Source organism: Antechinus flavipes, chromosome 6, assembly GCF_016432865.1.
Source record: "Antechinus flavipes isolate AdamAnt ecotype Samford, QLD, Australia chromosome 6, AdamAnt_v2, whole genome shotgun sequence".
Taxonomy (NCBI): domain Eukaryota; kingdom Metazoa; phylum Chordata; class Mammalia; order Dasyuromorphia; family Dasyuridae; genus Antechinus; species Antechinus flavipes.
In genome coordinates this window covers 247483106-247509234 of record NC_067403.1, presented here as the reverse complement: position 1 = coordinate 247509234, position 26129 = coordinate 247483106, and the positions used below count along the sequence as shown (strand labels likewise).

Genomic DNA, 26129 nt, shown 5'->3' with positions numbered 1-26129 from the left:
ACGAAGAAAAGAGAAGATCCTTCTCATTCTGAATACTCTGAGCTACTCAATCACATCACAGACTAGTAGAACCTCCAAAGGCTGCTGGCTCCTGTAGTTAGCAAGTTTGAAGAGCAACATGGTATGGATATTTGCTTTCTTCCATTCTCCCTTGACCACAACAGAAGTAGCCATTAACTTCCAAACACACATGAATTACAGTTAACAAGGAAAGCACGCAGGGCCAGCATGAGGTAGGAGGACACAGTTGAGGGACACAGACTTAGCCCTGAGCACAGCATGTTCCCTGAGGACCGAAGTTAAGCTAAGATCACAAGCTGCCCAATTTCCCCAATCACTAAAACAATCGCTCGCCCTCTCCCCTATACTGTCTCCCAAGAAAGCTCCAGAAGTTAACACCAGAGGAGTTAAGAGAAAAAAGATGGTTTTGCTGCACCGCTCCGTATCGCAAGTTCTACCACTGGTGGCTCTGCAACCCAAGCCAGAAATACCAATGCGGCAGAACAGGTCCGAAGAAGGGTGCTCACCAAGGACGAGCTCATAGAGCTCAAAGCCGCCGCCAGCTGCCCCACCAATCCAGTAGGTACCAACCCAGAAGGTACCTATTCACTATAGAAGTTTACCATGAAGCACGGACACCAGGGACAGTCCATCACCATCAGAGCAGCTCCCTGGAAGTCTCAGCTGCTCTGGGGAGCATCTCAAAGTTCTAGCTGCCCGGCAGAGGGCAGGAGGGGGTTACCTGGTGCCGGCGGGTGAGGGTGCCGTTGGCCATGATGGAGTTGGCATCCTGTGGTGAGACGCGCACACGCTCCAGTTGCGCTGAGACGTGGCGCCGCTCCTCCTCTAAAGCCCGGGTCAGCTTCTCAAACTGGGCCTCTTGTTCCTTCACAGAGGCCAAGATGCTGGCGGTCGACTCCACCTCGGAGTCGTCCATGACCCTGAGGGACGGAACCGCCGCAGGGCAAAGTAAAGGGGAGGTGGATCACAGAGGAAGGAGGGAGATAACCTCCCTCCGCACTTCAGACCACTGGGGGGAGGAAGGGAGAGAAGGGGAAGAGAAAGAAAAGGTCAAAGGTAAGAAAAGAAAGAGAATCATCAATCCCAGAGGCAAAGATGTGCACATCAGGTTGGTGCCACAGTGGAGCAGGGAGACTATCACCAAGCTTAGAGTCCATCACCAGTGTCTGGTCAAGCAGGGTTAAACTCCCAATAATTCCCCTCAAGACATAAATAAGAACTGGATAGATAACTGGGATAAATATAACTTATACAGGTGAATGGGAACCAGGACATGGCTAAATGCTTATCACTGATGACATAAAACATAAAACTGTTTCTAGTTAGAAATTCTGATCTTCCCAGCAGCATAAAAAAGTTGCAACCCATATATATATATATATATATATATATATATATATATATATATATATATATATATATGAACCGCACCATCATCTACTACAGGGTAGTAGATGTGTGTTGAACAGAGCCTCTCTCAGGAAGGGATAGGTATCCTCTCTGCTGAACTAGCCCACCCTAGATTTTATGATAATTAGAATTGCTGCTAAAAATTGCAGACTAAAATCCCCAAACAAAATTAGAGTTCTCTTGAATATTACAATTTCCCAGTAATCAATATCTCGGTAATCAAGAAACAAAATGCAAATTTAGGGTCCTAATTCTTAAATGTTCCTGGATTTCACAGCTTCATGTTAAGGCCAACCTGGCCCTTGATATGGCAACTGCGGAGATAAACCAGGAAAACATTTAACAAAGGAATGAAAAGTATCCATAGAAAGTTTGCATAAAAATAGGCAAGTTCTGGGAAATTTAGGTAGTAGGTAGGGATTGAATGAGCATTAGAATTCTCAAAACACTGGTTTGTGACCCTGAAACATTTCAGGTAATTGTCTTTGAAAAGCCAAGTGAGAGATATTCTTTAAATCCTGATCACTCAGACAACATTAGTAAATTTTGGGAAGATTATTTATAGGTCATTATGATTCCTTCACTATCAGTTCATATCTTGGATAAATATCAATGGATCCTGTAAGGTATCAAAAGGTTATTATTGCTCCATTATTAAGATCTATTTTCTGTTAGACCTGGGGGGGAGGGGAAGGAGAAGGGAGTGAAGGCAGAGATGGGAGTGGGAGGAGTGCCTATGCCTTTCTTCTCAGTGCTCAGAGAAACATGCCAAAGAAATCACTAAAGAAATCACCCCCAACCATTACCTCAACCCACCAATAACAAACAGTTTTTTTGGATAGAAAATCAAGCAAAGGGCATTAACATTGAGGGTCCTAAAGGATCAGTAAAAAAAAAAAAATTCTGTCCCCCCCAAACATTTATCACTGGGAAATGCAGACTTTAAACAAACCCATTCCACCTCCACATCCCATCTCCTTTTCCCTCCTTGTCCCCACAATTGAAAAATAAAAATCTTAACAAAACACATCTTTTTAAAGTTTCCATACACACCTGTTAAGAAGGGAAGGTCGGATTTGATTGGCTTAACAGAGAACAGCCCAGTCTAGATGCAAAGAATCATGGAAGAAACATCTCAGCCACCACCAGGGAGGAAGCAGGAAGGAGAAAGCTGCAGAGATAGTGGGGAGCAAGGGAATGGGAAAGAAAATAAATACACCCAATAAATAAACAGTAGAAACAGAAGAAGTATCAGGAAAAAGAAACACTGGGTATGGGGAGGGAAAGGGAGGACTTCACACCAACAGTCCTCAGACTGCAGTTTCCATCTACTTTCTGGCTCTATAAGGGACAGACACAGTTTCTTTCTTCTGGGAAAACCTGGATTCCAGCCCCGTATTGGAGTCTCCCACTTTAAACTGAGAATATGGAGTTATAGTCTAGGCAGGAACTACCTCCTTTTCTTTGCTACAAGCAAATGAAAAGGGAGCTGCCATCAACAGGTCTTTTCTCTCCTTTCTTTCCTCCCCCTTCCACTCCCAGGTGGAAACCAGAGGACCCAGTCATGGCTTGCCTACAAAGGCGTTTGAGAAACCAGAGCAATCATGGGGGGTGGGGAGAGGGGGAAAAGGGAGAGGGAAGGAGAGGCTTGTGGGGACTAGTCTTGCCTAGCCTGGGCCTCTTGCCTCAGCTCCTTTTCCCACGCTCTCCAGAGCAAAGCCAGCCCTCTTTAGGACCAGTCCGTGATAGGTCCCATTTGTTCAGTTTTACCCATTTAGGGCGTGTAGTCTTCAGCAATCAACCATGCCCAGAGGAGGCTAGAGAACAGGTGCCCCATCAGTTCTTCTATGCCAAACACACCTGCTCCTTCTTCTATGACTGCCACTTCCTACTTTAAATGCAGTTCCCAAACCCAACAGCATTGCCCATGAACACCATGTTCTCCTTTCTTGTTCCACTTCCTGTCCAAACTGAAATCTCACAAATGTCTTTCAAGTAGAACTAGAGCCATTCTCCAGCCTCCTGAAATTTCCTTCATAGCTCTGCTGTGTTTATGTCTCTTATTTGTGTTCGAAGAAAAGTGTCTTTAGTAAGTAACCTGTCCAAGTTATATTGGACCCCTTATACTTGAGTATGCACATAAAAGTCTTTTTGAAGCTTTGATGTGGCCAAAAATAAAGACAAGCAGATTAAGTCTAACAAAAATTCTTCTCCTCAGTTTCAGTGGGACCTCAGTTGCATTTCCTACCAACAGCCTCCACCCTGTAATCTTTCTTTGCTAAGAAAGGCCCAAACCATAACTACCATAGGTCACAATGACAATCCTCCTAGCCACAACAGCTTCCTCCTTTCCCTCGGCTAGATCTACTCCAACACATAAGCCACAGCAAAAGCTACACATGAGAAAAACCGTATCCAGTTCTAAAAACATTACATTTTTACGGGTGCATAGGACCAAGAATTAGAGTAGAAACAACAATTAGGAGTTAAAAGCCCTGGATTCTAATTCTGTCACTGCTGTCTCTGCATATTCAACTCGGGGCCAAGTTTGGCAGAGGGTGCAAAGTGTTATATACAAAAACCTGGTTCAAAACCCAAACAATTCCTAGCCTAAAGGAGCTTACATCCTGTGGTAAGGGTGGGGAGAAAAAATAAAAGCAGAGGCAATATGGTACTGTAGAGAGACATAGGTCCAAATCTGCCTTTGATGCAAGCCATAACCTCTTCAACACCCTCGACAACTTCAAGTTTTAAATTGTTGCATGGTTGTCTATCTACACTGATAATGCTTCTTTAGAGACTTCCTTAAATAAAACCACAGGTCGTATGTCATCACAAAATACAATTAAAAAAAAAAAAAAAGATTTTGAGGGGGAAAAAGTTTGAGATGAGGGTCTGGCAGAGAATACCTGATCCGTGCTTTCGGACTATCTATAGAGGATCTACAGACCAATTTTGACTGAAATGGAAAGCAGGTGACAGGGAATAATAGGGATTTAGTGTGGAAAGGAATGTGAGAGCTAGACGGAGGAGGGTTTTAAATGACAGAGGACTCTGTTTAATCCTAGAAGCAACGGTGAGCTAGTGGAGATTTCTATGAATTAGGTCCATCTAAAAAACACAGGACAAATTAATTCTACTTTCAATCCTGTTAATAACTGGTATCTGCTTATGATAGAAAGGAGTTTCCTACTTTATTTTATCTATAGGAGTGATCACCAATTCAGTCTCATTTACAAGTACTCACACTTCTAATTCTTCCAAGATTACCATATAAGAGCTTCATGATGTCTTCAACTTTTTGAGAATTTCAGATCTAAGGTGGTCCTTAAGATAAGCACGTTATATTAAAGCAAAATCATCTTCAAAAGCACAAGTTGAGAGAGGCATGGCTAAGCACTAGTTAGATTTAATGAGAACTATGGGGGAGAGGAAAGTGTTAGTGGACTGCAGTTTCAGTAGGCATCAGGGTGACATGGCAGCCAAAAAAGTGACTAAATCTTCAGCTGCATTAACAGTGGCTTAGTGTTTGGAGGGAAGAAGCCAAGGACCAGCTCTGCCCCAATCAGACCACATGTCAAGTTTTGTGTTCAGTTCTGGGCACATTTCAGGAAGGAAATTGGTATAATGGAAAAGTGCCAAATGAGGATCAATAAGTGGCAAGAACTGAGACATTTAGTTTGGTGAAGAGAAGACATAGGGATATAATAGTCATTTTCAACCTAGAGACATATTCAAGCACAGTATTAAACTTGGAGTCAGGAAGACTAGTTTCAAATACTGACTCTGACATTAGTTGTGTTAAATGTGAACAAATCATTTAACCTCTCAGTCTTTATCTTAAAAAAAAAAATTATTTTAGGGATTATGAGATTATGCATGTAAGACCTTTGAAAAACCTTTAAAGTGGCATATCAGTGTCAGCTCTTCCTATTCTACTTCACCTCAGAGGATTGACCTGGAAATAATAGATTGTAATTGCAAAGAAGCAAATTTAGACTTGAGATAGAGGGGAAAAACCCCCAATAATTAAAGCTATCCGGAAGTGGAATGGGAAGGAGATAGAGTGTATGTCATAGGGGAATTCTTATTAAGGTTCAGATTGGTCTCACTGGATTCTGAAGTGCCTTCTGAGTTAGTGAATAAAAAAGACTTATAAAATCATTAAAAAAAATTTTTTTTTTGCTGAGGCAATTGGGCAATTCTAAAAATCATAAGTCAAAGAATCAGAACGTGAAGAAACATCTCACAAGTTACCTAGTCTAAACAGTCCCTGATCCAGAATCTCCTCTGCAACATCTAGCAATCATTTAGACTTCCCTTGAAGGCCTTCCTTTAGTGAGGAAAACCCATTTCCCTCTTCAGAGGTAACCCACTGTCCTTTTGGACAGAAATCAGATTTGGAAGGGGTCTCAATGGCCAATTAGTTCAATTCTTATCTGAAAAAGAAACCCTAATTTAAAGAAATGTTTCTTTATATGGAATATGAAGTTGAGCTTACACTTCTCCCCACCACTCATAGTTCCGATCACTGGGACCAAACAAACACATGTAACTACTCTCAAACTTGATTTTTAAATGCTTAAAACACACAAATTCAGTCACTCTTCTTCAATAAAGTAGTACTACTTCATAAAAATAAAACTCTCTACTTAAATGTTTGTGAGTGGATGTGTACAGCAAACCAGAGAGTGAATTCCCAGTGTTTTGACCTCCCATGTTGTGACTTGTAAGGAATTTTAGAAGCATTTAATTACTTAGTGTTTGCCTCAAAGGTCATGGATGCCATTTTTTATTCTTGGGGAACCCTTAACATACCCAAAAGGACAGTCATTTCTTTGCTACTGTAAAGGACCATAAATCAATACCTTTCCATAATCTCAGCAGAAAGCAATGTTTCCTACTGGAGGTAATGTTTCAAATTCTGCCACCTGAGTTTTGCTAGTTGTATAGGGGTTGCACACTATGAAAAGAATTCCAGTATCTCTCTTCCTGTGTTTCATTCTATAAATCAACCCATTCCTACTACCTCTACCCCCTAAAATGGTATCTGCTTATGATAGAAAGGAGTTTCCTACTTTCTTCCCCTAAAGAGATACATTCTGTACCATGATGGCAACAGGGGAAAAAAAAAAAAATCATGTTCTTTCACTCTAAAACCCCATTTCTACACGGCACATCTACAAGATTTCCCAAACGATTTCCTCTTTTCCCCTTACAGCCACAAAGGGGGAGAGTGGGGGGTGCTGTATTTGAGAATTAGCCTTTCCCTGGGTTTGGGCAGTTTCAATGTTTCCCTGTGGTTCTGCTTTATTCCAAATCTGGTACCCTTATAGCACTAACAAGAAGAAAATGAAAAGATCTTAGAGGAAGCACAGAGAGGGAAATCTTAATAATAATCCTCATGGTTAAATGAAGTTGTGTGAGCAATCACTCTTAAGAAAGAAAAACATTCTGAATGGATTGGTGTTGACAACTGGAGGCAAGTCTGAAATAAGGAGGCAACTGTAAGACTCAAAGAGCAGAATACCAGATTTCTGGATTGTTCGCTAGTTGTCTGATCATAGGCAACCAAGTCACTTCATATTTTTCAATTAAGAAACTGGAGTGTTGTCCATGCCCCTTTTAGTTATGTCTATGTACCGAAGGGCACTTCCATTGAGACCTAGACCTCAAAAGGAGAGTGGGATAATAGCTGTGGGCCAACATAGTACTTAAATCTGTTCAGTTTATTATTCTGACCTCTGTACTCTATCAGTCCTTCTGGTTTCAACTATGATTTACCTGGAATAAACAAAAAAAAAAAAAAAAAAAAAAAACTGCTACTTTAGAAGATGTAGGCCAGATGGGAATTCCATTTGCTTCCTCTAAGTATTCTGTGGGGCCTTTACAGTTAAAACCATATATAATGAAATGGCTGAGAGGTGCTATACCAGCAATGTGGCAAAAAAAGGGTGTGGCTCTCAACTAGAGAGCTGGGGCCGGTTCTGAAAGGCTTCTGAAAGAAACAAAACCTGCTTCTCCCCAGAGCATGTATGACACACACAGGACTGGTCTAACAAGTCCTTTGGATCGCTTAGGCCTAGCCAACTCGCCCTTTCTCCTCCCCCACTCTCTGTGGGCCTCTCCAGGGCCCTCCACTTGGGACTGATAACACTGAATTCTCCAAGTCCAGAAAGTCTGAGACACTGTTACCTGTGTCCCAGCCAAAGGCACTTCACCTAGCCTTATAAGGAATAGCATAGGAGAGGCGGATTTAAAAGAAAAAAAAAAAACAACTAAGATAAGGAAAGGCTAGAAGGAGTGGGATGTCAGGGTGTAAGGCCAGAGGCAGGGGAGAGGCTAAATGCCTTTTCCTTTTCCCTATCGTAGAAATTTAAAGGAGAAAGTCAGGTATACAATGGGGCACAAAGAAAGCATAGGAGAAATGAAAAGGAAACTTTTTTTTTTTCCAGAGTCAGATGTTGATATACCTTTTCAATTATTAGAGAGGTCTGGGAAAGTACAAATGTAAGCTCTTATTCTAAATCTTTCAGGGATTTATGCATTCCAATACTAGAAACAAAGCATATAGACACCCCGTTAACATCTAAGCCCCAACACTACTGAGATAAACAAAAAAATAACTTTTTGAAGCCCACTTTCTCCTGGGGAGGGTAGGCTAATTACTAAGAACTCTCCCTTTCCTGTTCTCTGAGGTTTCCCACAATTTAAAACTATCCTAAAAAGGACAAGGAAGATTTAGTTTGTCACTTTACTCGTCCCAAAGCCACTGGGAGTTCTAATCTGCCTTCAGCCTCGAAGGAAGCTCCTTCCCCTTTGGACATGCAACAGAGAAAATCAAGAACTTCAGAAAGGGACTGACAAGAAGGCTAAGAGAGAAGAGATGTACTTCTGTATCCGTACTTTCTTAAGTAATGAGAAGGGAGGGGAAACCTGGCTCACAACCTTGAATCATAGGAAAATCCGGGATGAATAGCAGTGAATATACAGGGGGGGGGCAGGGAGGGGAAAGTATTCAGAGAGATTGGTAACTACCGTGAGCTAGTTTTTTTCCTGAGAAGGTTGAAAGGGAAATGGATGAGAACATAGGGAAGAGGCAACAAACCTCAGATTCTGATTATCATCTCAAACACTCTGTTCCTATTTAGTCACAGGATTAAAGCTTGCTTTACACCTAGATTCCCAGTCTTCCCTCTCCTCCCCCTCCTCCGACTTTTAAGCTGTGACAACATAAAGAAACTTCACGAAGGACAGGCTGTTGAGGGCAGGAAGGTGAACTGAAAAATATGTGCAAGGAGAAAAAAGTGTTACTAACAATGCCATACAAACCACTTCCACCATTGTTAAGCCAGACCCTGAAACAGCATACAAGACAGGTGACTCACTGGTCACCACCATTTCAAAAAGCCAAACCCCACAAGTAAAGCTCTTTTCTGATCAGGTCAAAAGCAGGAAACTCTGGAGAGTTGGGATAGAAAGCTAGGCAAAGAAAGAAAACAGTGCTGATAGACCGAAGGACAGAGGGAAGGGATTGTTCCAGAGGTATGTTAACAATCTGCCTCCAGGGCAGCTGTCCTCCTGGCCAGTCAAAGGGGGGCTTGTGTGTGAGAGCTCACAAAACAGCCAGCTTGGCAAGAGGTTGAAGGCTCAGTCACCCAATCTACAATGTGAGAAGGGATAGGGCTGAGATAGAAAGTAGGCTGGAACAACAATGAAATGAGGGAGTTGGGAAGAGAAGGAAGCCAAATAGTGCACCACAGGTGTTGTTTCGGTCTAGACAAAAAAGGTAAAAATTATTTCAAGAAAACTGCAGAGACAGAGCTTCCACGCTGAAACAAAAAGCTCTGATCCCTGCCATTTCTCATTAAGTGTCATCAGTGCTCAGCAGTGGGGGTCTTTCTTGGGAGGAGGTCTGGAATAAGGGCCCCAGAACTTCACTCCTCTCTGTCTTTGGCAAAGGATAGATCTGACAGTTAATAATCTGAAAAAAGACCTTGGCCACTTCTTTTGAGAATTTATATTCTTTGCTCCTAAGCCCCCAAGAAAGTTTAAGCAATGAACGTGCTAATGGTACACAAAAATATCCACGGGGATGTTTTTATAAGAGTACCATCCTTTTTTACTCCCTTCTCCCACACGAAATCTTCCAAAAATCCACACATTCTGTGACATAGTCTTATACACCATTAAAAATCACAGTATCAAGCCTTAAACCCTAAATGTACTGGGATTTAAAAAAAAAAAAGATAATGACCAGAATTCACATTCTCCAATCCCGAAGAGCCGCTAGATCCCCATGTCTGAGACCCATCAGGCACACAAAGGCGGCTCTCTTCTCGGTAGGACTCTTAGCAGAGCTGCTCTCTCGAGGGACAAAGGGATTTCACAGGAGAACCACAAAGACATTGCCCCTCTCCCGTCCCCCCACTCCCAGCTTTCTCACTTCCTGTCACAGTAGCACCAGACCACAGTCTCCCAGAAACAAACAAATACAGAGTGCTGGATTCTGGGCTGCCGGCCAAACACATTCCACGGCATCCTGTCTACCAATCACCAGCCAGAGCTCCCACTTTGCCCAGTTCAGTTCCTTATCATGTTCGGGAAAACAACCCTCCTCTCCCTGCCCCAAACCAAAGCTACAGATGAAGTAAAAGCCTTTTCCAAAGCAGCAGGACCATTTAGTAGCAGAAAAGGGGAAAAGGGAGAGGAAGATTTTAAAGATTCCTACTTGACCATCCCAGTACTTCCTCAATTTGTAAAAAGGCTGGGGGGAAGGGGAGGAATGCTGCTTCAAAACCTCCCTAAGATCCACCCAACTGGACGATCATCTTCTACCCCCCAACCTCTTCCAGTCATCAACACCAAGCCACCCCAAATCTGGCTCAGACTGCAAGACCAAGCTTTCCTCACCACAGCCTTTCCTCTGTTTCCAAACTGCCCACAGAGTAGAGCAGCTGATACTTTATACAGGGCTATATATGGATAACAACTTATCACCACTGGGGAGCAAAGTCCATCCCAGTTCGGAGAAAAGGAAAGAAAGCCAACAAAGGATCTCCCAGTCACAGTACCAATGGAAATGCTCTCAGGTGACAAAAAGGTCAAGATGATTACCTCCAACTATTATCTGATGTGCTCACTTGCATGCTTCCCTCTCAACTACCACCTCTTCCTCCTTCCCTCCAAACACAATAGTGGCCTGTCCCAGAAGGGTGCTTCTTGTACTGTGGCTTTAAAGCAGCAGAAATGGGATCGGGCTACTTCTAGTTCATAATCGGAGAAACAATGCCCTTTCCTTTTGCTGCAAATGCACAGTCCACTGGGAATATATCCTAAATTTCCGAAGGTCAGGGTGAGATTTAATACTAATTCTTACCTCTCCAGAAGGGAAAGGAAAATCAAGCTTTTGAATGAGAGCTTTTTGAAATTCCAAAAGGCTTTGTGTTGCTTTAAGAAAGGCTCTGCCAGGGTTTCATTCTTAACTTCATAATTCCTTGGGTTATCCCCAGTTCCATCTGTATGGCCTCCTCCTCCTATACTAATGGTCAGTAACCTTTCCTCCCTCCTTTCTCTTCCCATGAGTCTGTCAGATGACCGACCCTAATCAAAACGAGGAGTAATATACAAATGGTTCAACATCTGACAGGAGAAACTGGAAGATTCAGGCTACATCTATGACACTGTTATACGTGCAAAGAGGGTTTGTGGATAATAAGCCACTTGAAGTCTGAAAACCTGGATAAAAATATGAAAGTTCTGTTTCACATATTTAAAAATTATGAAAGCACATGAACATCCTAGAAAGCAATTATTAAGACTTGGTCATGCCTTCTTAAACCACTGTCCCTTATTACTGACACAAAACACATTCGCATCAATAAAACGCAAGACTCTCATCTAAAACTGCACCTTACTCTTTCATGGTTAACTGCAAAATTAAGAACATTTCAACTGTACACTAATTCAAAAGAAGTGAAGCTAAATGGCAGGGCCAATCCAAAATTACTTTGTGGGATGGCAGTGCTAGGACAAACGGCATTGATAGGCGTGTCTATCTTGAGATTGGGATTGCCTACAAATCTGGGATTGTAGAGGGCAAAGTCCCGAGAATCAGACACACCCAAATCATACTACTCTCCTCCCAGAACGTTCAGCAGGTTCCCTGCTTCAGAAGGAATGGGTGAGACAGAACTAATGACTGCTGACTCAGAGCCCCATTCAGGCACTAAGAGGCAAGGTCAGAGGGGGAGGAGACTAATACAGCAAACCTGGTGTAATTCAGAATGATCTCATCAAATGTCCCAAATTCTAATTGTATCTGTTTGCAGACAGAATCAGAGACCATCCCAAGAAATAATGGATGTGCAAGGGAAAAGCCACTGGAAAAGCTTGAGAGAGCACAAGACATAATCAGAGTATTCTTTCTTTGCCATCTGACCTCTGTACCTCATTTCCAAAGCGGCTAGGAAAGTTTTTTGGAAAGGGTAAAAAATATAATAAGAAGCATGACATTTGGCTATATTCTAGACTGCTAACATTCCGATGTGCAGTTTAAAATGCCTGAGTCCATTCTCAGAATTACTAGGTTCCTGCTAGTAACTACACATCCTTCTGCAAGAGAATAGCTGGGCTGATGAATGTCCCAGCTGTTTCCACTCCCTCCAATCTCCTCTCCCTCCTCCCTCCCTCTTATCCCGAGGGACACTAGTTCAAACTCACATCAAAAATTTAATACAATTGACTGGTCAGGAAGAAGAAGCTTGGACTAGAATAGCAGCAAACACGCCAACTGGTCCTCCTTAGGATGGACACTCCCCCCACCTTAAGCTCATTCTAAAAATAAAAATCTTCCAACACCCTCTTCCCAGGAGGATACTCTGCTACTGCATCTTTACAGACAATAATCTGAAAGCAGCTTCCAATCCTTCATTTCACAGTTAAGGAAAAAAACACGCTATGAGGAGACTTGCAAGAGGTCACAGAGCAGGCCAGAGACAGAGGCCAAAGCCCCGGCCTCCAACCTAAACGTGATGCTCTCTTCCCAGGGGCTTGGCCTGTTTGATCTTCCAGGGTCAGTGAATAAAGGGAGGGTCAGCCCGGGGGGAAGCTTTGCTCCTTAGTCCTTGGTGTGTTTGTTTTGGAATACCAGAAAGACCCCTGCACCTCAGCCTGCCAGAGCTTCCAACAGGGCCAGGGCTGTCATCCCCAAGATGGCATCTTTCAGAAGGCATAGCAACCCCTGCCAGACTCCCCAAGGCCAGGAACTGGCTCTCAGCAGCGCCTTGATGGGAATTCCCTCCCCCCATCAGCAACCCGGGAAGGAAGTCAGGACTTCCTCTTCAGACAGGAAGTGACCTCACGCTTTCCCCTTTCCCATCAAGTTCTAAACAAATGGTCTTTGGAAGCTGGGCTGCAGACATCCTCTGGAGCTGTGCCCCTCTCCCACCAGGGTGGTGGAGACCCGGGATGTGCCCTGCTCCAATGCCCACTCTGGGAGGAGGGTAGCCTGGGGGGAGGGACTGCAGACAGGACAAGACCTCACACCTGCTGCATGAGGGAACTGCCCAAATCCCAGACTCCCCCAATAGTCCTCTGATGCAGGGCAGAACCCTCCACATCCAGACAACCCTGTAAGGAGGGCACCGTGGTCCTAGGCTTAAGGGGCACAGTAGGAAAGGAAAAACACAGGTCACTACAAAAAATATCTTACATCCTAGTACAAAGCCAAGTATTTTGTGAGGCCTCAAGAGGAAGCTTGCTGGGGAGAGGGTGTGGAGGGGAGAAACCTGGGGCCACAGGTAAGCCGGCCTTCAAGAGGGAACCCCTCCGGAAAAGGGGCTGGGAGGGTGGCCCCACGCAGGCCCCAGTGGGCCAGGGCACAGAAGTCCCTCACTCCAAAGCCACCCTTTTATCTGGCAAGCAGAAAGCTGGCCCCCAGGTGAGGAAGGCCACACGGCAGGCCCAGCGTCCGACTCGGACGGGGCACCAAGGTTCTCAGTGGCCTAGCCACCATGACCAGCTGCTGAAGAGCTGCCAATGTGCTGTGATGGCAGGAGCCCCTCCGTGCACAGAACTGCAGACCCGAACCAAAGCCGATAGGGCATGACCTGAGGTTTATGAAGAATCTGACAGATATCACCTCATCCCAATACCTGAGTACTAAGCTAAGGAAACAAGCACAGAAAGCTTCTATGATCTTTCCCAGCTCACACAGCTAGGTCTTAAAAGCAAGATTCCACCCTAGGTCTCTTCTAACTCCAAAGGCCACTGCTTATTCATTCTATCCACCACAAGAATATTTTCTAGGAGCTGAACCAACAGGATTTGGTATCACTGGCTAAGGCCTGAAGGAGAAAAAAAATTTAAATTCTCAAAGTTCTGAACTTGGGAGACTGGATGAATGATGTCTCAAGAGGCAAACATAAGTGAGATCAAAAAGGAAGCAAGATAAGAAGGAAAGAAGCTAAGCTTAGCTAAATAATAGCTAGCATTGGTTTCAGACAATGAGTTTTATCTGTCACCCAGATGGAAATGTGCTGTAGAAGTGCTTCACAGAAAACTAGCAAATACTACAAACATTAAAACTAGAACTGTCGATACACTCAACATACAAGTTTCCATCAAGTAAGATTTACTAACCTAACTCACCTTCCCCAAAAGGAAGTATAGAGGTAATAAAATAAATCATTCTTACGTAATCCATTCTCAACTGACAGAAATTTTTCATTTTGGAAGAGTGTGAACTCAACCACAGAGGCCACAGGCCATGGAGAGTCTTGTTGGCTCCACCAAATCCTAGATAGAATTTCTATCAGAAAAGGAAAGCACATATCTCTCAGCACCAGATGGTGAACTCAAGGGTCTTTCACTACTGCTCTAGGACACCCCCCACCTAGCCTCTCAATTCACCAGACTTGTTTTATCATCAGCTTGATAATAAATAGATTATTTTTTTAAACTCAGAACACTTTTTTTCAAGGTGTTCCTCAGGGAAGAAAAGAAGGGCCAGATGATGACTCCAATAGTGTTATGGATCCCTTGCTGTTCAGTCATTTAAATTGTGTTCAGACAATCAAAGTCTGAGAGGTTATGGAGGCTTTTTTTTTTTCTTAGTAAAAATACTGGAATGATTTGCCAATTCCTTCTCCAGGCCATTTCATGGATGAAGAAACTGAGGCAAAGAGGATCAAGTGATCTGCTCAGGATTTGGCTAGCAGGTGCCTGCAGCCAAATTTCAATTCAGATCTTCCTGACTCTAAGCCCGGAACTCTATCCACTGTGTCACTTAGCTGCCCTAAAACACTACTTCTGTTCCAAACACTCCCCAAACTCAATACATACACTATGTTCCCACTGTCTACCACATATAAATTCTTAAACTCATTAAAATGGTATTCAAGACTTTCTATGATTCCAACTTTTATCTAGTGGAAAAAGCCCTGAACTACAAATCATGATAGAATTCTCATCCTGGTTTTACCAAACTAACTATGTTGGAGAAGTTATTTCTCTTCTGAGACTACTTTTTCATCTGAAAAATGAAGGGATTAGAGAAGATATCATTTCCAAATCAATTGCTTTCTTTTAATCAATTGAAACTGTACAATCCAGCTCATCTAGGCCATTTTCCCCAAGAGTAACAAGAGCTTCCCACTGACTAGAACGTCCTCATTTCTCTGTCACATCTTTTATCATCAAAATCCTGTCTACCTTTCATGCCCACCTTGCATGTTACTTCCTCTGCTCTGATGTCTTCCTTGTTAACTCCTTTAGAAATGATCCCTCATAGGTACCTAATCTTCCCTACTAGAACATAAACTCTTGAAGAATAAAGACTAAGTCTTATTATACAACTGTATTTCCCCATACTGTGCTTTACATACTGTAATGTACCAAAAATTATTGAAAGCTAGTCAGGTGGAAGAATAGTAAGCTGAATTCTTGGAATAACACAATTTAACTATCAAAATAATTTTATCTGAATAGTAAAAAATAAAAAGGCAAAAGAAGTCTTAAGAAATTGTACATCACTTAGGTTATATGGAAAAGGAAAGGAAAACATACACAAGGTAAAAAGAGACTATTCTATTAGGAGACAGTACCAGGCAATGGAAAAGAAAGCTAAATATGGAGGCAGAGGATATAGGGTCAAGAAATTCTTGCTCTGCCATTTATATATATCTGATCTAGCCCAAGCCATATTACTTTCTTGAGATTCAGCTTCCTCTACTGTAAAAAGTTCCCAAATTAGGAACCTCAGTGTCATCCTCAACTCACTTTTTCTCACTCTACCTATCTATTCAGTTGCTAAATGCTGACATATGGATCTCTCCAACATTTCTGCCCTTTCTCTATGGACATGACTAGCACCCTAGTTCAGGCCCTCAGCACCACTCGGGGTACTATGAGTAAATGCCTCCACATTCTCCTGCCTCAAGAACCTCCTCTTCAAACTATCCTCCCCATAAATGGCTATTTATGAAACACAGGTGTGGCCATGTTACTCCTTACCCAAACTACAATGGTTCCTTATTGCCTCCAGGATCAAATATAAACTCCACTATTTGGCTTTGAAATTCCTTTGTGAACTGGTCCCAACTTTTTTAGCCTCATTAGACCTTACTTGCCTTCCCACACTATCAATTAATAGTCATTCGGCTTTCTTAGAATTCCTCAGACAAACTCTTAACATCGATCTTCAGGCCTTTAAACTGAGCTGCCCCCCTACCCCATGTTTACCATACACTCCCTCTTCCCTTACCTGGGCCTCTGAGCTCCCTAGATTATGACAAAACTCAGCTTTCCTTCTGAAAAAGTTACCTTGTATTTATTTTGCATATAAATAAACAAGCTTGATCCTAAAGAGACAAGATGGCAACTCCCCCAGTTCTTTTAGGGGTGGAGTACTAAAGATAAAGACAATATGCTATTGTTCTCTGATGTGTTTATTTTTACCAAACTTTCCCCCACTTCGATTAAAAAAAAGTATATGCATGTGTACCATCTCCCCTAATAGAAGATAAACTCTTCAAGATCAGGGACTTTTCATTTTTGTCTTTGAATCCCTAGAATAGAGATTGCCTACAGGAAGTACTTAAGTGTTGAATGAATATGTGTGGTACCTTTTAACTCTAAATCTGTGATCCTATAGCTACTCCTGTAACGCCTCCCCATTTATTACAGAATGAAATAAGCCACCCACTTAATTTAACTTGCTGTCTTGGGGAAATCTGGAGGACTGTCTAGATTATTTCCTACATCAAACAATCGCTATTTGACAAAGGGAGAAATGAAGGGGGAAAAACTGTTTCCTGCTTGAGGTCATCTCCCAAGAATGATATGAAGTTAACAAAATGACAATTAGACAGGTATAATTAAAGGGAAAGGAGAGTTTAATCAGGTCAAGTTCTAGGGCTACACTCCAAATCAAGAAAGAAACAGAGAGACTCTTTCACAAAGTAGCTAAGTTACTATCTGTGCCATGAAAGGGAAAGTACAAGTCTGGGTGATTCAGGACAGAGGGAGGAAAAAAAAAGGGAGGTGTTTATATCCTTTAACTTTCTCCTAAGGAATTAGCCTAAAATAAGCAATCATTAATATTGATCTCTCTTTCTCTATTCCTAAGCCATCCAGGCAACATCTGTTTCTGATACATGAAAGAAGCATAAAATCACTGATTATTTTTCCTGATGCTCGGGAGACTATGGATGCAGTTAGTTCATCAGCAAATCTGTCTTCCAGTGGGCAAGAAGATATTTCAAAGGATTAGAGAATTAAAAAAAAAAGGGGGGGGAGGCAAAAGACTAAAAAAGCTGGTATTTCACATTAAATATTTGGCCAAGATGTTGGCAAGTAATTTGGAACAATGAACCATAAGTCACTAGTTATCCTTTGACCCAACCACATCACTTTAGGTTTATATCCCCCCCCCAAAAAATCAAATAAAGAGGGAAAGAATCCATATGTACAAAATTATTTTAAAACAATTCTTTTCTAATAGCCAAGAACTAGAGGAAAAAGGGATGTCATTTATTGAAGAATGCCAGAGCAAATTATGCCAATGTGAATATAATCAAGTATTATTTCATAGATAATGATGAAATAAGATTATTTCAGAAACCTGGGAAGACCTATATGAACTGATTCAGAGTAAAGTGAGCAGAATCAGGGAACAAAAACAAAATGGCAAAACCGTGAAAGACTTGAAGATGCCAATCAATGTAAAAGTCAACTTTAATTCTAGAGGGCTGATGGTGAAGCTTGTTACTCACATTTTGGTAGAAATGCAGAAAGACAGCAAAAGGAAATTCAGAAAGAAGCACAGATAAACAGGAAAGCTTTGTAAGCTACAAGCTGAACTTATTATATAATAAAAAGAAGTTGTACAAAACAGACTGGTTTTTTCCGTACAACCCTCATTACCTATACTATGTAAAGTGAAATGTTTGTTTATTAAGTTCAAAATAAAATAAATATCTGACCAAGGGCACAGAACACACCAGGACTGAAAAAAATGGTCAAGAAGAAACAGAACTAAATCTAGTTCTGTCTTCTTGCACTAAAGGGAATTGCTCAGGAATAAATACTGAATGGAGGCTATCTCCAAAGACAAGGTAGAACCTTCAATTTCACACCCCTCTTTCCCCCTCTCCCCCCACCCCCTCGCCCGCCCCGATTTTCCACAGCCAACTGTTATTATTATTAAAGCCTAACCTAAACAAAATACTGATACTCCAAAAAATATTAACAATGACAAATTGGGAGAGACCGTACAGAATTGTAGGAATACAATAATAGGTACCATGAAATATCCATGTTACTCTGAAAACTTCTAATTCTTCTGAACTTCATTTGTTTTTAGGGTAGGAGGGGCCTTCCTACAGTATTTCCTGATGAGCTGACTTTCAGCAGGTTAGACATTCACCATTCACGTGGCAAATTCTGGCTTGCTTCACAAAATTCTAAAGGTAGTCAATGGAGAAAAATTTCAACAAAGGAGCAGTGAAAAGGAATCAGATTGGCACCAATTTCCCTTTTAAAATAGGTCTCCTCTATTTTAAAAGTTTGCTGGATATGTAGTCTCTACTTCAGTTCAATGAGGATCATTTCACCTGCCCTGAAATGGGAACTGCAGGTGCTTTGATAACTGTATTGAAAGGTTGGCCTAGTTTCTCTAACAATGTCTTATGTCTTCCACTGTCAGTGTGATAGTTTAGCTTATTAAAATTCCCTACCAACAAAATCCTTTTCCCTCTACAACCTAAAGTACCACAGCTATTCCTTAATGCATTTAAGTAAAATCTTCCAGATTCCCAATAGGAAGTAAAAACTTCCCATTGGTATTTTCAGGGGTGGGGCGCTATAAAAAAACAACAAATCTCTTGGAGATAGAATTTACATCTTTGGCCCTACTATTTATGAATTTGAGTTACTTCTTAGCAAATATATGATTTTTAACTCTGTGTCTCAACTTCCTTATCTATCAAAATAAGTGCAGTGGACTAAATGATGGCCATACATACCCTAATTCTAAAATCCTGTAACAATATACAATAACATTTTGCATTTTTAGGGACAGTGGTAATTTTCCTTACATCATCTTCCTTTAAAGGATCTACTTAGGTGCCTCCTCCATAAAGTCTCTTTCCATTCCTATGTGTACCCTTCTCCCCCAAAATAAGGACACTCTTGCTTTGTTTTTCTTATATTCTATGTATTTACATATATGCTGTATCTTTGTAGTGGATGGTAAACAGTCACTGCCTTCAAGGGGCTTATTTTGTGACTTTGAATCCCTTCCCCCTGTACATGAGGCAATTTGATTAGTTAGTTGAATTGAATCACCAGTTTTCCATTTTTAAATACAGATACAGCCTAAATAACTTTGAAGCAGCTAATCATAATAGAAGCTCATGTTAGTATACCGCTTAATAGTCTACAATGGGCTGTGGTTAATTTCTTCCCCTTTGAGGAAAAAATGTTGCTTATTCTAGAACAAGAATCAAAAGCTACTTTAGCTATTTAAAATTACCATTGGGGTCAAGCAATGCACATGAATGATACTGACCTAAGAAATAAAATGAGGGCAAGTGAAAAAACAGATTCAGTCCTTCAGAGAAGAGACAAGAATACAAAATGAAAAGAGAAAAAAACCAGGGAAAAGGCCATCAGTAACTGAATTACCTCCCTGTTCAGAGTCAAATGTTACCTATTTCAGCTCAAGAAACAAAAGTAATACAAATGTTTGATAGTTAAAAACATAGATATTAAAATAAATGGGAATCAAAGGAACTTCTCTAAATATTCTCATCAGGGACTGCCTTTTGTCTTAAATCTATATTCCCAATGCTTAGTACAGTGCAGAGCCCATAATAATACTAGTCCTTCATAGCTTCTATAAAGCATAGAGCAGAACAAACCTTTCACAGTTCTTTCAAGCCACGATTTCTAAAACAATTAACATTTAAATTATGTTTTTATGTTTAAAATGTTTTTACCCCCTCACAACTTCTTTGTAAGATATATAGAACAAAGTCCCTTTTACAGACAAGGAAACTAAAGCACTGGATTGAGTATTTGTCCCATGCTTATAGTTAATGTGATAGAGCCAAGGTTCAAACTTTCCTGAAATCTGAAATATGCTCATGGGAATACAATTTTTTATAGGCCTTCTTGATAGAAACAGCATGGTTCAGGTTGAAAAATAGGACATGAAGAAAAGGTCCTTATTTTTATAGGTTCAATTAGCATCATAAATTGGAAGTTCTGTCCTTTTAAGATAAATGAGACCTCAAGCTAAAGATCCTGGTTCAGTAACTAGCTTTAATAACTATTAATAATATCAGCCTGATCAGCTCTTTTCAGGTCAGCCTCTAGTCACTAAAAGTATAGATCAGAAGAAACAACTCACAAAATAGACTTGTCCTTAAAGAAGCAGGAAAAACAGGAATGCAATAGTTAGGTTCTACTCAAGAGCCCTAATCAATGGAATTGTATTTGAACTTTGATACCATGATGTATCTCACAAATATTTTATGGAAGATAAGATTTTTTCATTTATCTCCAGCCTCGTCTACCACTCATTTTAGTCTACCAAAGAGTAGTTCTAAACACAATGAAAGCAGAAACTTTCACTTAAAGACAGAAGTGCAATAGATATCTGGCAGTTAAAGTCATTTTTAAAAATTTAAGTCCATACTAATGGCTTTCAATACCTGAAGACTGGTTTGAAAGATAAATTTTTCAGATCCACTTTATTCTGAACCTAATGTTTACAAATGACTTATTTAAGTAAAAAATGTGACTCATTTGCTAACAATAAGCATTTTATAAGAGAATAGTATTGAATGTTATATATCATTTTATAAGACATTTCACAATACTTTTCATTTTTTAACTGATCCTGCATTTTTTCAGTGTGAAATTTTTTTTTTAATTTGGTAAAGCAATCTGCTGATTACTATCATATTTGAATTTTTTTTGTTTTTAGGACTTATAGACAAATGAAAAGAAAGTAGAAATATTAGTAATTAAGAAAAAACAAAATTATTGATTTTACCCAATTATTCTTAACTGGTGTTGATAAAAATACTTTATAAAAAGATAAAACTATTATTATTGAAGGAATCTGTTAACTTGATGCATTACCTTCTAAGGTAGGATGGTGGCTATCAAACACTACTGGATGATTTACAATCAAACATTGAACAAGTTATATTAAATGAGTAAAGTGTTCATATCCATGAGGAAAACAATCAAATGTGTCACAATTGAATACATTAGTCAATGATGTCTAGTGATGTCACAAGTCCATTATTTTAGATCACTTAATAGACCCAACAGATCTACTGACATTTCCAAGAGGATGGACAATAAGTCATATTTTACAAAACCTAAAGATTCAGCAACCCCACCGGATCCAAGTTTTTCATATCACAAAAAATAGCTTTCTCTTGAAAAGAAGTTTATTTAGGAAGTCAGTGTTAGAAGGGGTTGGGAAGAACAGAACACAAATGATTTGTTATTAGACCTCTGGAGCAGTCAAACATTCTGGAAGTATGAAAGAAAAGTGATTTAACAGCCAACAACTTTAATTCTAGCAATCCCACCATTAGGTCTATACAACAAGAAAGTCAGATGGTTACAAACACAAGATTCAACATATACCAAAATATTCATAGCATCATTTTTAACAGTAGCAAAGAAATAGGAAAAAAAAGTATTGTATGAGATATTAACAGTATAATAAGAAAAAGTTGTTTTGAGAAATTCAGGAAAAAAGAATAACTTTGAGCTTTTATGAAGCGAGGTAGAATCAAAGAATATACACAATGACAATGATATAAATGAAAAGATCACATAAAGAAAGCTTAATTATGAGCAATAGAAAAACAGTGAAGATCTCATAGAACAGTAAAGATCAAGACTGTAGTAGCAAGAAAAAACTAAATTTTATATACATTGTGAGATTTGTTTTGAGTACTGAGTGTATTTGGTGAGTCACAAAGCAGGGTTTTGAACCAAACAACTGATTATAAATACCAATAAAACTTTCAAAAATTCAGACAATAAAAAGTAAAAGCCTATTTGAGATTAGTTAACATTTTAAAATACAGCACAATACTTAAAGAAACCTAATAAAATTGTTTTATAAAAGTGTCCCCAATTACTAATCATTGGCTAACAAAATCCAGAAGTTTGGGAGTTTTTTTTTTTTTTTTGCCCATCTTTCTATATATTAGATCTAATGCATTCTGAGGGAGACTTAAAATTTCATCTAGAATATCTAGCAATGGGAATTTTACTATGCCAAGATAGCCAAGTTCCATTCTCATTATTTAATATTTAATAACAAGTTATCATAGAAAGTATAAGTTTGAAGAGACAAACTACTTTCAAAATGTCTAATAAGCTACACAACAAAAACACAAATCAATGCATGCCCTCTATTCCCCATTGGTCATTCTAAACCAGAGCAGTTGTTCCTTCCTTCCAAAAATCTCCTTGCCAGGCTACATCAATGCTCTATTGGCAACCTTGTAGGCAGCTGCATTTAAGCAGAGAAATCCCTATTTTCAATTGAGTGCCACATTAACCCTTTTTTGGGGGAGAGGAAAGATTGAATCACATGAACAAAAAACCTCCAAAGTAATTACAAGGTAGGCATTACTTCAAATGAAGTAGTGTCAGAAAAACTAAGTGCTATCTAGTCACATTTTTAAAATATTTAATCAAATGTATTAATTCTAAATGTGGCAAAAAGTATAAAATATTCAATTTCAGCATACGAGAAAGAATTTCAGGTAGAAAACTAATGTGACCTAAAACATATCCTTTATAGTATGAATCCAACCAAACATTAGGCTCTTTCCAAAGTGAAAATATAAAAAGCTCTTAGCAGGTTTAAATATGCTAATGAAGGGCAACCCGAATCTTCAAGACTTGGAGTAAACTGGGTCCAGGCCTAAAAATAAACAGTTCTCAACATTTTTGCCAGAAGGTATGTAGAGGGGTGGGGGAATGGATGGGAGAAGAAGATCTAGTAAACAATAATGGTTTACCTCACCTTTTGGTGAAGAAGAATATTGGATACACAGTCTATAAGGTTGGCAGGTTTTTACTAGCACTTAGAATTTGTTCTTGCATCACTGAAACTTCCCTCCAACATTTTGGACTATAGCCTCAGGGATCCAATGCGTAAATGCTAACACAAGTCTATCTGCAACTAGTTCCTACAGCCAGACCAAAGACTAAGAAACAAAGATTAGCCCAAACAATATAAAGGTTCTTAAGAGAAAGAATACCATAGGTGAGCCCAAGATACTACACAGAAGGGAAGCTTCCTGTCAAAAGGTTGAAACAGTATCCCTCTCTTGGCCAGTTTTCCCCATCATGAAAACAGAAGATAGTTAATAGATTTCCTTTGATGAAATCGCAGAAATGTAATGTACATTAAGCCACTATGGAAAAGGGAGGACCTTGAACAAGATGAAAACTGCCATTTACTAGGGTCTGTTTTTTAAAACATCTATTATAAAGAGTAACAGTCTTGGTCTGAGAAGTGAAAGTAAAGGGGAATTGGGTATAAAGTGAGATATACTGATTTCTTCAAGGCAACTCTTTCAAGGCAAGTCTCTTTCTTTCCAATTATTCCAATTTCTCTTTTGAAAGACTAGTTATATACACAAGCCTGTCACCTACATCTCTTCAGGGAATTGGACAGAAGTTTTAATGATTTAGGGCTTTCTTAAAATGGTAGTAGATGCTCTAAATTCCATGTCAGCTAAAGGCAAATTTTATAGTTCCATTTCTCTTTGCCTAAGAAAATAGTTGTGGAATTCACCCCTAAATTTAGTTCCAACACTCCTACTTAGAGATTTTTCAGCAACAAAACTCAACAGAACATCTATCAAATGATCTATTACTATAAAACAAACAAAATGATCTATTACTATAAAGGTGAAAACAAAACATAAAAATATACCCACTAAGTGCTTAGCACTAAAATGGGAGGGCATTCCACCTACTTCCTCAAGAGGGATAGGATGGTACTCTTTTCTCTAGTTCCAAACCTTCTACAATTCTTGAATATCAGACAGAAAATGAAAGATTAGATAAATCTCCTTTCTAATCTAAAAACCCAGACCACTGAATGTCTGGAGCTGCCTCCATTAATTCTAGACCAAAAGTTTCTTAACCTGGGGTCCATAGACCAAAAGATATATTTCTGAAAAGTCCATTAATTTCGATGGGAAAAATTCTGTTTTTAACTTAGTGTCTAACTAAAAATTAGCATTTCCTTCAATTATTAATTTTTAAAATTATTCTGAGGTTCAATAGGCCTCACTAGACTACCAAAGGGGTCCATCTCTCTCTCTCACACACACTCACACACACACACATACACACATACCACACACAGGAAAAATTAAAAACCTCTGTTCTAGGCACTTACTTGGATCCTACTATCACTGTGCTTTTGTAATCTTTCAAAACAGATACCCACTTTAAAGGTTTAGATGGATAATGGATCAACCTGCAATTCAAATCATCCAAAAATCTACTCAGAACCTTAGGTTGAAATTAAAGCAGAAAAAACGACATGGATATTCTTTAAATTTTTTCTACCTATTCAAATAAAAACTACAGTGTCCAAAGGGCTAAATCAATCATTTCATTGGGTAGTCCCCATAAATGTACCATACCATCCTTTCTTTTCAAATTTGGACTGGAGAGTCAAGGAAGAAAGAAGTATTGATAGAGTTTCTAAGAACCACTTCACTTTGCTCCTTAGCATTACACACACAAAAAAGACATTCCATTTTATTTTGAAACCCCTAAGCAAGCCAAATCCCTAGATGCTCTAGTTTTGCACGTAAAAACAATCCAATTTTCCTAATTTAAATTAAAAATTAAAACATGTAAGGGACTGTTAAAGATAAGACAGTTTAGGTACTAAAGGGCACTGAATTCAACTTCATCTCTAATTTTTAGAGTTGCTCTGATTATTAAAAAAGCAAATGGAGAAGTGGGAAGCTTCCGACTACTGCTAATGATATGACTGTGATCATTTAAAACTGTGTTAAAAGTATATGAAAAAAAATACTTCACAAATAAAAATGATTTAAAATAAGGGAGGGGGAGTCAGTAGCCTACAATGCTACAGATTTCTAATCTTTTAGGAAAGCAACTAAAAATCTACTCACCCACACAACTGACTTTCACTTTTAAAAAAATACATTTCCTTTTAAAATTCTGCAAATGAATTGAAAACTCAAGTATGCAAAGAGCTTTTTGCTAACCTTGTAAAACCTACCATCCCTAAATAAATAAAAAACTAGAATCATTTCTTGTTTTCTCTTCCATTCACAAGTAAACTAAATGACCCCTTAATTCCAAAACTTGCGAAATAGTTTTTGCACGATTGGAGGAGTGAGGGGAAGGAAGGGGGCGGGAGGGAAGGGGGAGAGAGAAGTCTTAGTAACCCAAGGTAGTTTTAAGAAAAGGCAAATGCAGCAGTCAATGGGGATCCATTTGTTTTCTTTTAAAAGGCAAAGCAGCAGGGCCAGTACAAGAGAATGAGGCTCCCACCCACTGCACCTGGAAAAGTAAAACGGGATCCACCCAGGAGCATGAGGCTGAAACAGACTACGGGAGTTAAATCACACTCTTGAGGGGGGGATTGGGGGGGAGAGAAAAGGGAGTGGGAAACCACTACCACAGCTTAAGCTGCAAATCTCCTTGCAACTTTCCACGTCCACAAACAGGGGAAAAAAGTAAAATAAGGTTTTGGAACATATGAAAAGCCATCTGTGAAACCAGCTTTCGACCTCAAGACAAATTCCTGTCTCAACCCACACACAATACACCAAAAAACCAACTTTTAAAAATTTTGTTACTAAAGGTTATGTAATTGTGTTCACTTAGACCCAGAAGGAAATATACAATCAGAAAATACACCAAGAGGCAAATTCACAGGACCGCTCTTACCCTCAGGAGCTGCTCAGCCAGCTCCCAGCGCTGGAGACCCAGAAGTTTGCTCCTTCTTGCTGTTTTGCTTTAAAATATAAAATTAAAAGTAGTAGAAATTGAGAGGGAAACAATTGTTCTAAAATCAGTCAGCCTAGCTGAATTTCTCCCCAAACAGCCAGCACCTTTTAAAAATCCCTCTAGTTAGCAAAAATTAAAAACTAGCT

At 39.7% G+C, this 26129-nt stretch overlaps 1 protein-coding gene across 16 annotated transcripts in view; it reads right to left on the bottom strand.

Annotated features, from left to right (window-relative positions):
- The window catches only part of CTNND1 (catenin delta 1), a 49514-nt gene that overhangs the window by 23037 nt on the left and 348 nt on the right, over nucleotides 1-26129 (bottom strand). For 6 of the 16 annotated variants that reach the window (XM_051967335.1, XM_051967342.1, XM_051967345.1 and 3 more), the window contains exons 2-4: nucleotides 25924-25990; nucleotides 2485-2602; nucleotides 743-941 (exon numbers count right to left, since the gene is read on the bottom strand). The exons of 3 other annotated variants lie outside the window; for them this stretch is intronic. In XM_051967335.1, coding sequence (XP_051823295.1) covers nucleotides 743-937 — 195 coding nt within the window. In that variant the 5' untranslated portion in view covers nucleotides 938-941; nucleotides 2485-2602; nucleotides 25924-25990. The remainder of the gene's footprint in view (nucleotides 1-742; nucleotides 942-2484; nucleotides 2603-25923; nucleotides 25991-26129) is intronic. 7 more of the 16 variants (XM_051967338.1, XM_051967340.1, XM_051967337.1 and 4 more) reach the window with 4 other exon arrangements.